Source organism: Semicossyphus pulcher, unplaced genomic scaffold (genome assembly GCF_022749685.1).
Source record: "Semicossyphus pulcher isolate SPU_LCO1_2020_fin unplaced genomic scaffold, fSemPul1.0.p SCAF_17, whole genome shotgun sequence".
NCBI classification, from domain to species: Eukaryota; Metazoa; Chordata; class Actinopteri; order Labriformes; family Labridae; genus Semicossyphus; species Semicossyphus pulcher.
The window spans coordinates 5,953,624-5,970,177 of record NW_027211681.1 but is presented as its reverse complement, the minus strand read 5'-3'; the positions used below and the strand labels follow the sequence as shown (position 1 = coordinate 5,970,177).

The window sequence follows — 16,554 nt, the reverse complement described above, 5'->3', positions numbered from 1 at the left end:
GAAAAATACTGGCATTAAATGACTAGCTTCAAAGTTTATATAGTGTGAAGAGTGTCATCAGTGAGTATACTGAACTTTGTCTCTTTTTAGTGAGGAAGCAAAACTTGGCTAAAAGCCATCTAGAATTACTACGTAGTTTGAAACAGTGACAAAGTTTAAGAGCGATGTGGGAGGACCCCAGTGATTAGCCATCTTTGTCACTGCTTGATAGTCCTCTCAATACCAGCGCTGAGGTCACCATCTAACATCCATCTCTCACTTAAACTCTGTGTGTCGCTCTCTTTCTAAGGATGTGATGCTATCTGCTATGTTAATGAAGTGAATGCCTGAGGAAATGAAACAACAGAAGGAGAGGGAGAGCGAGAGAGGGGGGAAGAAACAGAAACAGATATAAAAAGAGAGGATGCAGAAAAAAAGGACTATAAATAATGGAATAACAGTAAATGAGGGCAGATTGACACTAATGAATGCATCACGGAAATGTAATAGAAATAAGAAGTGTTGTGTTGTTGTGTGTGCATGTCTTCGTATGTCAGAAAATGGTGAGATTTAGAGCGTGTGTCTCATACTACCTGATTTGGCAATCCTTTGAATAATTATAGTCAGGCCAATGAAGCAGATTCATATTTAAATTTTAGAGCATAGTAAAGAAAGAAAGAAATAAAAAGAGACTATGATTATCTCTGAGGTGTGTTACTACTCTGATAATGACGTGTCAGTTGAACTAAAAGATATGCAATGGAGGCAAAGATCGAGACAGAGTCAGGGAGAGGGAGAGAGAGGATGTTGAGGGTGCTTCCATGAGTAATAAGTAAGTTCTTATCAAGTGACTGTTGAAGTAGAAGAGTGTGCCGATTAGAGTAACAGGGTCAGGATGGAGAAAGTCAATGTTTATTTCATCAACGAGCTGGGCATCCCCTAAGACACCAGGACATGGGTCAACAACCAGGGTTTATACTGCGCAGACAACGCAGTCCTCAAGACCAGCCTGCAGAACATACACCATGCATCGCTATATGGTGAATGTCAACAGCAGAAGAAATTACATCTAAATTAGAAGTTTCCATATTAGTCATTTTTGATACAGGGATAAACAAATGCCTGTTTAGCTCAGTGGGTAGAGCGTGCACCCTCATGTACACAGGCTGAGTCCTTGCTGCATCCGCCCCAGGTTAGACTCCGGCCCTCGAACCTTTGGTGCATGTCATAGCCCCCTGTCACTGCACAGTATTTCCCATCTATCTTCACTGTACTATCAAATAAAGAAAAATGGCCTCAAAAAATAAGACATAAATAAAAACCTGGGTTTTCCATATAATACTACATCTGGAAAGAAATGGTGATTTGTAGGGGAATTTAAAAGGCCAATAGTTAATTTCGATCAGAGCGACAGAGGTACAGAGGTATACATGTGAAAGACAACTGAGGAAAGAAAATGTAGTGAATACAATTATCTGGTGTTTGACATATGACTATTGTAGAAAGGCTTCATGCCTAGTACTTTATTTCAAGACTGCACTGACAAATCCAAAGCAGTTTCAGAGCAATGGAAGGAGCTGTCCGTGGTGCTGAAATGTCTGGATTGTTTAAGTTATTTGATTGAGATTGGAAATACACTTTGAACAAAAAGTAAAAATCAAACTTCTAATCTCGTATTGGCACTTTGGGGCCTGACTTGGCTTTGCTGCATTGCACTTGATTCTGCTGCAACATGATGCAAGACTGAGTTTGTAAATAAAAATCTAATATAGAGTCTCGCTATCGGGATTCTTGAAAGATCTCTCTGCATTAAAGGCTAAGTGAGTACTCATGCAGGTACGTAGATCTTGTTGGCCTTGTTCTGTGCAATTTCTTCATTTCACTTTGAAAGTACAGCTGGCTGGAGTGCCTTTGATCCAAATGTCAAAGTGACTCGGAGGTTCTTGTTATATAATGCTGTTTGCTGTGTTTCCCAAGGTGCACAAGAAAATATCTGTATGTGGAAGGATGGTACATGAAATATCAGATGAGTTCCAGGGCTTGCGTGTTCCTGTTCTGGTGTTTGTGAGAGATTTCAGAGGTGAACTTTAGTGCACTGAGTAAACTCACAGGAAAACAGAGAGAAGAACAGAGGAATGTCTGTTGAGGTGAGGGAAAGCTATACCAGACTGTGCCCTACACTATACGAGTTAGACTTGTGTGTGTCTGTGCGTGTACATACCTGCAGACAGAACACTGCCTCTGAGGCTGCAGGGCAGTGAACATGACGATGACAGAGTAGTTCCTGGGTGGGGCCTTGACGAAGCGGCGGAACTTGTCCCCGTTCATCCGGACGACTGAACGGCGAGAGGACCACTCCATCATCTGGTCAACCTTTTCTGACAGCAGATTCTGAACACACAGACAAGGGAAAGGGCAGAGAGGACAATGCATCCGTTTAGGACCTTTAAGTTCAAGTAGAAACATTATTTCTATGATTCCAACAATGCTAAGGAACAGAAGATAAAAAATAAAGGCCTGTTAATTCATTGGAATTCACTCTGCAAAACCGAATCATTGTACTTAAGACGATTTAAGTTGAAAGTACTTTTACTTCACTTGAGTATTTAAATTTGAAGCTTCTTTCCACTCCAGTGTCAGGCAATAAGAATATTTTCCTCTAGATTTTCCTAACTACAATTTTCTCACAGGTGTATTTAATGTGTATTTAAAATGGTCAAATTGAGCTCTACCATGAAAAAAACTTGCATATTGATTCACCAGTAATATATAATAGAAATAGTAATCTTACTTTCACTTTGAAATTTAAAAGAACAATACACAGTAGCAAAATCAACTTCAAACACATTTTTATACAATTTATACAACCACTATGTCAATGCACCTGTAATGGAGGAGCCATTTATAGTCGCATGACAGAATAGAGAAGTGACATCCACTTGGGGCTGTGACGGTAGTGAATTTTTGTAACCGCGGTGACACACTAACACCCCTCCAAGGTAAAACAGCATGAGCGGTGGAAACGCAAAGTTCGTATCCTTGTTTGTTGAAATAAAATCCGTGGTGATGGGCTAGTTGTTGTTGTATCGGCTAAACTAGCATGTCACGAGACTCCACACTGGGCTCGTCTGCAGCAACTCAATGCGCTCTGACAGCCAGGTTTCTTTTACTGATTACTGTGACTTTTAAAATGAGTTTGCTGTTCATAATGAATCATTCTGTATGGAAAGATGAGGTGCTTCCCTGGGACATATGGATAGGGAGTTTACTGCATCCATTTAGATTTTAATGCGTCAGAGACGCTGGACTTATGCCTAGCAACATCACGTCTATATAATAAAAAAAGACATTTGGTCCATTTGCGGTTGCCGTCACATAACTGCGCTATTGTGGTCATGCGGTTTCCATGACAGCCCTACATCCAGTACACTCCATAAAAAAGCGATTTAAATCATTTCCTGCTAGCAGCTCAGCTTTCTCACAGAACAAATCAAAATCCTTAACTTTTCTCGCCTGAAAAACAATGTTTCTTCAATTCTTAACCAGTAAGAAGACCTACTATATATTCTCCCAGCTTTGAAAGTCCAAGGCTGATACATAGCAAGGTGTTGTTGTATATGCAAGCTACTAAATCAAAATTTTAATAGGTTTGACTCCTGGCCTATTCTGAATAATGGAGTGCAAACAAAGAATCTGGAATACAGCAAACTGAACCATTATTTACAGAAAAGGAGGCCTGACTTGGCAGTCTAGAATTGTGTGTGTGTGTGTGTGTGCACAGAAAAGCTGGAGTTCTTGGTCATGTTTGTGTGTGAATTGTAGGGAGAGTGCTGTTGATTAAATCCTGCACGGCTTAGCGTAAAGGTCACAACCAAGTCCGCGTCGGAACACAACTCTAAAAGGTAAACAACACACTGCGTACATGTGTACACAAACGCATCAGCTAGTGATTTTGCAAGGTTTCTGAAGCTGAAATATTTATAAAAGCAGAATCATACGGTTGGGTACGGTAATGATACAGTGTGTGTGTGTGTGTGTGTGTGTGTGTGTGTGTTTGGCTGTAAATCCACTGTGAGATTGTGTCAGGCTGAAGTTCTCAGCAGGACACTGTTAAATATGAAGCTGTAAGAAACCAGGCAAACTTGAGCTCTGAACCGATGAGTGATGAAATACTGAGGCTGCTGATGAAACACTTGTTGTTTTCCAACCTCTGCTGATCAAACTGTACGGCTAAAACTCTGTGAAGGAGACATACTGCAATTAAGACCATTTCTTTTTTTTCATACTGCGCTAAATCTGCGGTGAGGGTTGGTCATGCATTTTTCATTAAAGACGTGTCAGCTGTGTTTGCATCTTTAACAACTTGTCTTAACCCACTTCTCTAACAACAACCTTACTGTACAGTGGGAATATGAAGAAGCACCATGGTTGAAACAGAATGAAAGAAGTAGGCAGTCTGTATAACTTTAGCTTTAGCATCAGCATTAGCTGATGATAAAAGAACCACTTTCATTGTCAAAGCATATTATTGCTGCACGACTTCTTACAAGTTTTAAAGTGGACTAACTCGGGACTTTTTCTCTTAAATGCCAAAACACTGTAAAATACTGTTGATGCTGAGCTTGCTCTATTCTGCTGGACAAGTAACTAACATAGCGGTGCCCATTTTATTCTTTACTTCCAAATCTATTATTAAAACGTCGAGCCGACTGAGCCAGCTGAGTGCGCTAACTTTTTCAACAAGGCTACAGCACGCTTCATACTTCTCGCCCTCAGCTGCCAGCATGCACAGTTATGCAAGTCTCGTCTGGGCAGAGGCGCCTTTTATGCAGGGCTGTAGCAAAGAGGAGCGGAGGTTCAAAAAATGTCTTCCCAGTTCACACCAGTTTTAATCTGTAATGCATAAGGGTGGCAGCATCTCTGCACAGTAACTTTCCGTCTCTCCCTCTCCATGCCTCTTTCTAAAAGTTGGCTAGTGTTGGCTCAAGTAGACAAGGGCTAAATAATTAAGCACTAACGCCTCACTCCTGCTACTAATCGGGCACAAAATCTCACTTTCTCTCCTGCTTATTCTCACACACACACACACATATTAGGTCAGCGGCTTGGCTGCAGATACAGAGCAGACAAAATCTCTCCAGTACAACGCCTGGAGAGAAGATCAACACAGACAAACAGCAAAGAAAGAGCGGAAGAGGATAAAGAAGAGGGTGAGACAGATAGAGAAAGACAAAGATGTGTTTCTGCTGTATTCAGACCACACACACACACACCACACTAATGGGTCATGTATAATGAAGGAGGAGATTCACAAACAAACACAGCACAAAGGAGTACAACACACAAACACATTAGTGTGCACGTCCAGAGAGTGTAAAAAGTGCTATTTGTACACCTTTGCTGTTCTGACTTTAATTTATCTCCCGAGCATTTGCCCGTGTGCATTCGGCCCAAAAGGAGATCTGTCAGTCCTGGATGCCAATCATACTGGCAGTAATGATGCACCGCCTCACTCATGTTCTGCACTGACACGCAAACAACAGACCTGGAAACACAGTGAGGAAGTAGTTGTGAGGGGAAGCGTAAAAGATGTTAAAGGTGAGGGAAACAAAGCGGACGGCAAACCAGGTCATTTGGAAAAAGAAGACAATGGTGATTATCCTGTTGATGTTTTGAAATGCACGCTGGGGGATTCAAATTGACAGCCTTACAGTCACTCTTTACAAAAACATGTTTTTTTTGTGTCTTTGTTTTTCTTTCACAGCGTTTCACACTCATAAAACCACCGGCACATTTTTAAGGTGAACGTGTTCAGGAAATTTTGAGTTGAATCAAAAGCAGCGTCAAATTGAAAGGCAGAATTGGGGACAGCTTAGTCTGAGCACTTTACTTGAAAAATAAACTCAGATAAACAGAAACAAATTTGGTGTCTGTGTATTTTGAAATTATCTGCTGTTTTTGAAACCGATAACTACAGGAGACAATTCACCACTTACTGATAAGGGGGCCAATAAAGTGAGACTTTTGAGCTGGATTAGATACAGAACTTTTCTTTGTGGATGTGCAGACCACTGTGCAGGCTGTTGTGCTCTGCAACATGTGCTGCAGATAGTGCTGAGAGTCGTGTAAACTACAAAGCCAGAGTGTATGTGGTGAAAGGATTTGGAAAAAAAAAAAGGTTTTAAGTTTTCACATTACGATACGATGCGTGGCCTACGTTAACGTTAATATCACGATATAGCGTTTCTGCAATAAGTGATATATTGCAAGACAATCATATAATGATGCATCATATCTGATTAACTGAAGAATTCAAAATGCCCCTCAAAAGAAGAAGTTGTCAGTGTACCAGATTTTGACACAAATTGAGATAAACAATGATGCGGTGACTCAAACTGGCTGGAGATCTGATTAGAGCGCTGAATTTCATTTAAATTAAAATGTATATATTTTATGATATATATAATATTCGGGGCCAGCGATGCGATAATTGTATCGCACCAGTCTGGACGACAATATATCGCGATGTCGTTATTTTGTCCCACCCCTATCGGAAAACATATAAGCCTACACAAAAATATATGTGATGCATATTGGACTGAGGATATCGGCCCATCAACATGTCTGTCAGTGAGGCTCTCATGTGTTTACAGTTGTGCCTTGGATGCTGTGAAAATGTGACCATTATGCTGAATTAACCATTACAAAGGGTAAAAATAGAAGAAGGCAAGAGTAAAGAAGAAACTTGGCGGTAAACGCACCCACTACTTGTTTTCTGTCTTTGAGGTATATATTAGGACAAAATGATCCCCGTAAACTATAAAGTAGTTAAAAACTCGTCTAAGTAGCAATTCATGCGCGGAGCTATTTAAATACCTTATGTTAGACCTTCAAGTGACTCCCACACATCAGCGTTACGGCTCCCTACTTTACCTGACTCACACACACAAACATGCAGCGTACATAAGCACTTCAAACAGCCCAGGACCATTAAAAACATTTATTTTCTACCCCACTGAGCACAGAGGGCACTAAAATGAATCACATCTAGGGCGTGTGTGCGTATGTGCTCGAGTGTGTGCGAGTGAGATGCAAAAATGGTCTGCAGATATCCTGCTTCAATCATCTGATGCTCTGTTACTCACTCTATGAAAGTCATCACGTCATGCACACACACACACACACACACAGAGACATTATAGGGCAAAGGGGCAAATCTCTGCAGCACCGGTCTAAATATCTCTCAATTTCCTGGTTTTTTCTCTCATTCTTTTTTCATTCTGTCCATTTTCCCAATTAATGTTTAGTTGATTTTTCTCCTTTTTTTCCCCTCAGCTCATTCGTATTCTTATTATCCTCTAGAAAATCCCTGGTGTTTTTTCTGTACTGCAAAGTGACTACAAAGTAAGCTGAGAACCGGATATTTGTGTAAATAGAGAATACAAGTCTAAGTAAATAAAATGACTTTAAAAAGTATAGTCTCCACAACTAAGCATCCACAAACCAAATAAAAGACATGATGAACAACTAGAGGACAAAATAAAACTCCAACCGCTAAAAATAAAGAGAGAAAATGAAAAGATGAAGGGGGACAAAATAAGAGAGTGACTGAGGATGACACACGGAGTGTGAGGCCGGACTGCACATGCTCTGATGACCACACAGCAAGAGGTTATGGAGGACATGATAGACGACAGTTAGTGTAGCAGCCAGTTATTCGATCAGTCACTCTGCCAGCCAGTGAGTAAGTCCAAACATTGTCAGACCAATGATCAGTCCCTCAGCCAGTTGGGTTCATTACATTCATTTAGCTAGCAAATCGACTAAATAGAAAGTCTGTGCAGTGATAGTCAGTCCCTCAAAGGATAGGATTGTGAATAAAGCAGGCAGGTAGGTCGGTCGATTAAATGGTTAGTCATGACCAGGGCTGAACAATTAGTCGAAATGTGATTGAAATCGCAATATGACCAACTGCAATTTTCAAATCGCAGGAGGCGCAATATTTGTCAAAAAGGTAAAATGTGTGTCAAAATACCATTTTTATTTAAATATTGCGCCGCAGAGATGTTCTGGCGACACATCATACACAGACAGAAGTATGAAATATCTTCGTTTGGTACAGATCCCCCCAAAAAAACACACCATAAATATGTTTTTTCAATGAAAATGAGAATAAAGATGTATTAGTGATCATTCCCTTTAATATCGCAAATCATATCGAAATCGCAATACGAGTCAAAATAATCGCAATTAGATATTTTTTTTTTAGTTCAGCCCCAGTCATGACTCGAGTAATTTTAAAAAGCTGACCGGCGCTGCAGCCAGACAGAATGAAAATTGCGCAGTTTTCTGAAACAAACCTCCTCTTAACTCACTGCCTTTACATTTTGCATTGATTATAAAAACTGAATCGAGTGTAGCTGTATAAAATCCATCCATACAGAAAGATGACATCTTAACCCTCCTGTCGTGTTCTTTTCTCCCCCCTTCCTTTGATGGTTTTGTGTTAATGTAAGAGCAGTTACAACACACCGCTCAAATTTGACCGGGAACACCAATCATCACCAAATCTTATGTAATACCTTTTTAAGCTGTAAACAATGTCTCAGATTAGTGGTTAACATGAATAACTGCAGAGAATATAGAGATTTGACCCAAACATGACAGGAGGGTTAATGTTGTTAGCCTGCATTTGAAAATCAAAAACTAACATTTAAACCGTAAACGTATATAAAAAAGTCCAATTTTGGTATAATCATATTACAACATCAACATACCTTTTCAACACAGAATAAGATGGACCAAATAATACATATTATGCCGTCAGAACAGGCAAGGCCATAACAGTCCGAGTCTGTCTGTAACAGTCTGTATATTAAGGGAAAAATGCTGCAGCTAGCAAAAGAAGGAAACTCAACGAATGAAGGAACTTATTTTAGTGTTAAGCAGATGATGTGGTCTAGTCCACCGCATGCAGGGATCATGGCAAAGCTGGTCAAATCACTTCTTATAATTCAAGTTGTTTTGAATGGGAGTGCTTGACCCCAAAGTTCAAACTGCGTGGTCTGCACTTGAGAGAAACCGCTCCTTTTAGCAAGTGTCACTGGTGTCTCTTACAATTATTTCCACTGCCAGTGGAAAAGCAGAAACACTTTGATTTGTTTGATTATTTCCCTCTCTTCGACGCCAATCTGGGAAGTTTGAGACAGAAAGTGCTGGGGATTTTGTTCCATGACTAAGTGGTGATCATGCTTTACAGCAGTTACATTGGGGTTGAACGCCCTCCACAGGCTACCTTAAGGTGCCTTGTTGTTAAAGAACGGGGGACAGCCAGGGGTTTGATCTGCGATCCAGCCTCATGAAAAGCTGACAGCGTTTGTTCAATCCACAATCCCTCGCTCTGAGCGCTCTAAACACAAGTCCATTGTAAGTGAATGGGCCTCGGCTTTGGCCATCAAGCCCCTATACACTTTCTTCCAACACTCCCATTGAAAGGGGGATTACTGGAAATTGGCTTCGTATAACAAGGAACAAAGACTCATCCCTCACCCACTCTCTCGCTTACACACACACACACACACACACACACACAAAGAAGTGCTCAGCCCTTTGTTAAAACCAACAAAAACTTGCAAGTCAATTTCTGGTAATCATAGTGTCCTTATGATGACTTGGGGACTTTTGGGTTGAGTTGAACCAAAAATAATTAAAACCCACACACACACACCAAAACACACACAAACACACGCACAGACACAGACACAGACACAGGGAACTCATGAGGGCAGAACAAATGAGAAGCGAAGGATGGGCACCATTACTCATAATTTTTTTTGTTTCACTTTCATTATTATTTATATTTTTACAGGGACAAAGGGGAACAATTAAATGATGGAAGAAGGGAAGAAGGTGAATAAGAGGTTAGAGAAAGAATGGAATACAAAGGTGTATAGTGGTTGGAGGAAAACACGCAATAAAAGGGAGGATAAATGAAGCCATAATAGAGAGGACATGGGAGAAAGGCACACAGGGGACAATACACAGAGCATTGTTCAAAACATAAACATGCGTTCTGCCTCAATGACTTTGTTTGCTAGCATACCACACACACTCACAACATGGGAGGAAATAAGTGAAATCCAGTGAATACCAGGAGGGAATGATGTTAGCGTGGCGTGATGTAAACACCATCCCACTTTGACAGTGTCTGCGTGAGTCAGTTTGCCCGCCGCTGCTATTGTTTCCATCTCTCACCTCCATTCAATCTAACAAATGTGCTTTCATATTGCCAGCTCCATATTTGTCAGCCCATAATCTGCGATTCCCAGAAATACCGTGACTTGTCAGTGGAGGGGTAGGGGGAGGGGATTTGTCAGCTTATCTGCCTAATAACAATTATTTGAAATAAATAAATTTTCCCCCCCGTCCTTTGTCCACGTGTCTCCCTTTCCGTCATCCTCCGGTGATTTTATTTTAGTTTATATCTCCCCCCCCCATTAGTGGCAGTCGTTGTCTCTCTGTCTCTCTGTCTCTCTCTCTCTGTCTGTGATGCTTATAGAATATCTAAAGATATGTCTGCCTCTTCTTGCTTACAGATTACAGCTTCTCTCTAAACCTTGCAGGCAGTGACATTTTAAATCTTCTGTCATTCCCGTTCCCTTGGGCGCCTGTCTTAGTCCTTTGTTTACGTTGGTTTTGGGTGTCTCAGAGTTTAATCAACTTCACTTTTAAACTTGTACAGATGGTTTAAAAGTGAGTAACGAAAAGATAAAAGGCAACTTATGAAGTTCAAATGAGAAAAAACATTGCAATATGCATTGGGTGTGGGTGCAGGTTGGGTATATTGAAACCAAAACTAAATTAAGACGTAAAATTGTCCGCACTGATGTCCATCTATTTGAGTTCTACGGTCGGGCTTACAGGAGTTATTAGTCGGTTGATGCCCAATTTGCCATCCCGACAATCGGAAAGAAATCTAGGAGAAATTTGATCTGGCGATGTGAGGCGTTTACAAACCAGACCTACACATCCCAAGTGGCGCACTGACTCATTGGAGCTGCTCGGATAATATCAAACAGGTTTGATATTTAGGATATTAAGAGGTCTACGTCAATACTTCCCAAGTGGAACCCCAATATAGCCAATTAGAGAGCGGAGAGCAGAAGACAGAGCCACCGATTGTGTTGCCAAGCAACAGTAAGCATTAAGCCCTTTGAGGCTAGCGACAGCTAGCATGCTACTGTTGAGAAATTTTGGGAGGTGAAGCAGTAAACACAGGTTATTATTTAATAAGAACTGTTGTTTGGATCAGACCAGTTCATCTTTCTGTCATCCAGACTTGTTCAACCTTCTGCTTGTGTTCTTTCTCATTGCAGAGCATTACTTCAGCAGCTTGTAGTCACTATCAGCGGTTTACATCTGCTTCCACATAGGGCGATACAGCCAAAATCCTATATCACGATAATGATAGCACGATATATAATATGTTATCTGGTAATTTAACAAATAATTAGTCTATATGAAATAACCCATGTTAAAGCCTATTTTTGGATAATCCTGTGTGAATTAAATAATTGACACTTTCACTTGGGCTGAGCCTGAGCCCATACAGCGCCACCCTGTATGGTTCGCACCAGGTTCACTCCCACGTGCGAGGATAAGAACAGAAAGCGTTGTCAATATGACATGAAAATCGCAGTAAAGCAGTTCCGCTGTTGGTTTTGTGACATCACAATAGAGACGACATAGAAAAACACATACGACAGACATTTTCATATTGCTTTAACAACATATATATTGTCACATTGCCCAGCCCTAATTCCACATGAGATCACGTGGTAGTGAGGTGGTGCATGCTCCCTCCCTGGCACATACATTTAATCTTAACTCTACCTTTAGTGAGTGATGCATTATTTTGTTATATCTAGTACAGTGAACAAATTGTTTCTTCTGATCAAAAGGTTAGGATGTACAACAAGTTTTTCTTTTTTTTTGTACTGTTTCTAGTCCAACAGAAGGGAGACTATTTAACAATGCACTGTATGTTGTGGTCAAACTGCATTCACACCAGTTAGTAGTTTGATGCTGACCAAATGTAAATGACTGCCCTGAGTAAAATATATAGCTACATTTTTTCAGTCATAAGTTATACAGCAGGAGCAGAATGCCAAGGCTAATTGTTTATTCAGCCAGCTTGACCTCTGCTCACCCCTCCTTCCCTCTGTGTTGTTCTTTGCCCTGCCTTTGCAGAAATCATTTCTCATGGGAAGCAGGGAGCTGCAATTGGGTTTATGGGGCATCTGTACGGTTTGATTTTGTTATAAAGGCATCCCAATAAAAAATAAAAATAAAAATTGGAATGGACGCAGGGCAAGGGGCCAGCCCTACTGTAGGAACAATAGGAAGTCTACACGAGTACTCAGGGAGCACATGGTCACTATACTGCTTCCTGTAATAAAGCCAGGAGATGGAGGGAAGGAGGGAGGGAAGTAAATGAAAAATGGGAGGAAAAAAGTGGGGCAAGTAAGAAGTAAGAAAGAGATGGAGAAAAAGAGAGAGGGTGAAAAAAACAGTAGATACTGAATATGATAAATAAAGACAGCACTTGAGAGATGGAGAGAAAGAAACGTTGATGCAGCGTGACTGTTGTTTTTGAGGTTGGGGGTTGTAGGTAGGTTGGATGCAAGAATAAGTAACAGAATTAGCTAATGGATTAATCATGTAAGTGAAAAAATGTAGACCTGTTATTTGCATGCACAATACAAAGTACAGTACATTGTGTCCAAAGCCTCGCTGCTGTCACATCCCCTGTGTTTGTCTTGGCACCAACAACTTGGACGAGCATCACAATTACATTTCTGTAATGATCCCCAAACAAACAAACAAACAAACAAACAAACACAATGATTCACCTTCTTTTTCTCTGTAGTAGCCGAAAGCATGTTATGAAGGGGGCGCGTGATTATCTGGCAAAATGCGAGGCAAAACAAATCTGTGTGTAAATTAGCTTCCTCAAGGATTTACATTGGATTGTGGAGGGGGGCTGTAAGCTTGGAGCTGTAAACATTAGGGGGAAAATTTAATAGAAAAAGTGCATCACAGGATTTGAAAAAAGTAATTCATGGCAGGGATATAAGACAGGAATGTTCTCTGTTGCGGAGCTGCATCTGTGGTAGCCTTGAGCCAGGCACCATGGAAGAGACACCAGGCTGAGACTAATTAATCAATTTGTATTTATATAGCGCCAAATCATAATAAAAGTTGTAGCAGGACACTTTAAATAAAGAGCATGTCTAGACCGTACTCTTTGTTATACTATTTATAGAGACCCAACATAAATCCACCATAAGCACTTGGCAACAGTGACAAGGAAAACCCTCCTTAAAACAGGCAGACACCTCGAGCAGAACCAGACTCATTGGTGAACAGACATCTGCCGCTATGAAATGTTCCTTTTAGGGCTGCACGGTACATTAGTGCAGCTCTTCATCAGCGGGATGACAGAGGCAGACGCTCCGTTACGCCAGACTATTCCTGTTTCCGCCACACCTCGCGCCGGTGCTGGTTAATGCTGCAGAGTGTTTACTTTTAGCGGCTACACCTGCAGTGCATGAGATTGCGTGTGCCGACAGGAAGTAGGCAATGGTGAGCTTTCAGCTCCAAAAGTTTCTGTCTCTGGGTTGATGACGCTGATTACACAGACACAACACCGCTAAAAATGGTAGATGACATACCGTGTAAATAACACAACTACAGCCCACAAATCTATTTGTATTCATTTTATTAGAAACCATCTGAAATCTGTACTTTTTCATGCGGGTGTCAGAGTCACTGAACCAAGAGTGGTAAATGCAGGAGGGGTTTTTGTTTGGATAGAAGAAAACAGACTTAAAAGTCCCGACGTAAGTAATGTAAATGGTAATTTTTTACATGGACATGAAAACACACAGCGTTTATCTGGTATGATTTTCTGTAGGCTATTTTTCAAAATCGCAACAAATATTGCAGAACAAAACAATATAGCAATGTTAGTTTTTTCCAAAGTTAGTTAAGTATGAAGAGGTCAGAACTACAAATCCTACTTAGAAAGACACCCACACCACTGCCAACAATATACTTGTCTGCCCTTAGTGAAAGGAAGGAGCAAAACAATCACAACCAATTTCAGATAAAAAGAAGTACGATTTGGAACCAGTCTGAAAATTAGTGGGAAACCTCAAAGAAAAAGGGACATAAATGGAGCCCTGGAGATGTGTCGGTTGCAGCAAAGAGCTATCACTTGAATTTGAAAGGAACCCAAAGCGGATACGAGACCGCCTTCATCTCTCCGACACATGGCTAGTTCATCACGATGTAGGGGACATGTTGCCATCAAGTCTTTCCGCACCTTATTATCCTTGCTTCAACGTACTCTAACTTTAACTTACTTCAGGAAAAGATGAAGTTAGTAAAGTTTTACCAACTTGTCTCTCCAGATAGAATTATTTCTGGGTGTTTCGGGGGTCACACTCTCATTGTGGATCGTGAGCAGCATTTGCGTGTTCAAATTCATTCCTGTGTGTTTGTTATGTGATCAAATGATTCATGCATAAAGAATACAAATGTTGCATTCAAGAGATTTTGGTAGCAGGGGACAGCTGTGGGTGGTCTCAAGGTTTATTTAACACTGAATAGAAAACAGAACCGTTCAGAATCCGTCTGAAATCATATGAAATGAATGAAAAAAGGAGTCAAGGGCTTTAGTGAAATGATGTCAGAGGATGTGCGTGTGTTTGAAGTTGAGGAGTTTTTCAGCACGCACACAGAATAGCCGAGAAGCAGACAGTGAAGAGATATTTGCTAAATCTAACGGGCGGAATTGTGGTGGAAGTCGTTCCACCTCTGATCCGGCATCGGAGGTAGTAACAGAGGCGAAACGGCGTCAGTGTAAACTGCAGAGCCGGACGGGCAGAACAGCACTGTGTGTGAGTGTATTTGAAGCATGCGGTATTAGTTTACACCTCACGCACATTTTGCTTCTGCAACGCCGAAATGACAAAGGTGGCATGAGGACGGAGCTTCGTTAAGACGCTGAGGCGGAACCGCAGTGTGATGGAGGCATGTTGGGGAGATGATGTGGAGGAACGTTCTCGTTGCATAGACGAATTAGAAACTAAAAGTTAAGGGAAGAAGGAAAAACTTTTAGTTGGCCTTCACTATTTCTTTAAATCCATCATTTTATAAAGCAGAGTTTCGGCTAAATATGAGAAGAGAACCAGCGGTTCATTCTTCAGTGATACACATTCCTGTTCACTTCCATTTACCAATAGGACACAACTCAATAAAGTGACTTGATACTTGAGAGATTTGAAACTTCAGACATGACCGAGAATTGATGATAACTTTCTCAGAAGATGAATGAAATAAGAGTCTTTCGTTTGTCTCAGTGTTGCAGCAATTCAACACACACCGAGTGGCTGAGCTTATTCTATTTATAAGCTATTTTCTGTCCAAGTAGGCACTTATCTCCTTTAACAACCAGGTAACATGGTCAGTTTTCCCTAAGTGCTACACTGAGGATTTTATTGTGAAGGGTCCATAGCTTCCTGAGAATGATAGCAACGGCTAATTTATAAAAGTAGGCCAAAGATATGGCATTTCGCCAGATGTGTCTTTGTCTGCTGATAACCTTTAAATTTTGCTGGGAGGAAAAGCTACAAAATAAAACAAGAGCTACAGCGAGCTGGTTAGATATTAAAGGGGATGGACTCTGATCACTGCTGCTGATGTGAGGCATCTTCAGGTATCTAAGTGTGGGAAAGGTTCATATGAGAGAAAATATACATTTTATGAAAAAAATAAAGCAAACACTTTTCTAATCTCTGACTTCTTGGCCTCAATAAAATCCTTCTCTAACCACTGAGCTGTGCTATCCAATCAAATACAAAGTCAAAAGAGTCTTTCCTATAGTTGTTTCTGGCTACAGAGCACGGATTGACCCGGGTTCACTTCTGCTGCCTACAGTACAGTTACAAAAATAATTGGTGTTTTTAAAAAAAGAAAGGAACTTAAAGCTGAGAAGAGACCGGGAGACACAAAGGTGGCAACCGCTGGCTTATGTTTAAAGCACCAGGCAGAGAAAACGTGGAAGTGAGGGGTTTGGACTCACTAAAGGTCACGGAGTTGTGAGCCTGTCGGACTACCGGGTCTATTGCCTGCCTCTTTTCTGCTTCCCAGGTGTGCTGTGTGTTACTTCTGTGTGACCTTTCCCTCTAAACCTTCCATTTACTCCGCTCTCTCTCCATCTTTTAACTTTATGCACCTGTCCAGCATGCAGACGGTGCCAATCCGCCTGCAGTGGTCCGTTTTAATGGTCAAAGTCAGGGCCAAGCGCACAATGCATATAAAAGCGTCTTAGAAATACAGGTGTAATTGGCCTAGTATGCTACCTCATTAGCCTTTGGAAGCTAACACAAGTATTGGTGCCTAATAACCGCAGGCTTAATGTGCTCCTAATTAGCCTTATAAGCCCTTCACATTTGTTATTCACTTCTGCTTAGGTGAGCATTCAGTCTCATTAGACCTATTAACACTGGG

At 41.0% G+C, this 16,554-nt stretch overlaps 1 protein-coding gene across 1 annotated transcript in view; it reads right to left on the bottom strand.

Moving 5' to 3' along the window:
- Positions 1-16,554, bottom strand: part of tusc3 (tumor suppressor candidate 3) — an 81,002-nt gene that overhangs the window by 49,907 nt on the left and 14,541 nt on the right. Inside the window, exon 2 of the mRNA XM_069665657.1 lies at positions 2,201-2,370. Coding sequence (XP_069521758.1) covers positions 2,201-2,370 — 170 coding nt within the window. The remainder of the gene's footprint in view (positions 1-2,200; positions 2,371-16,554) is intronic.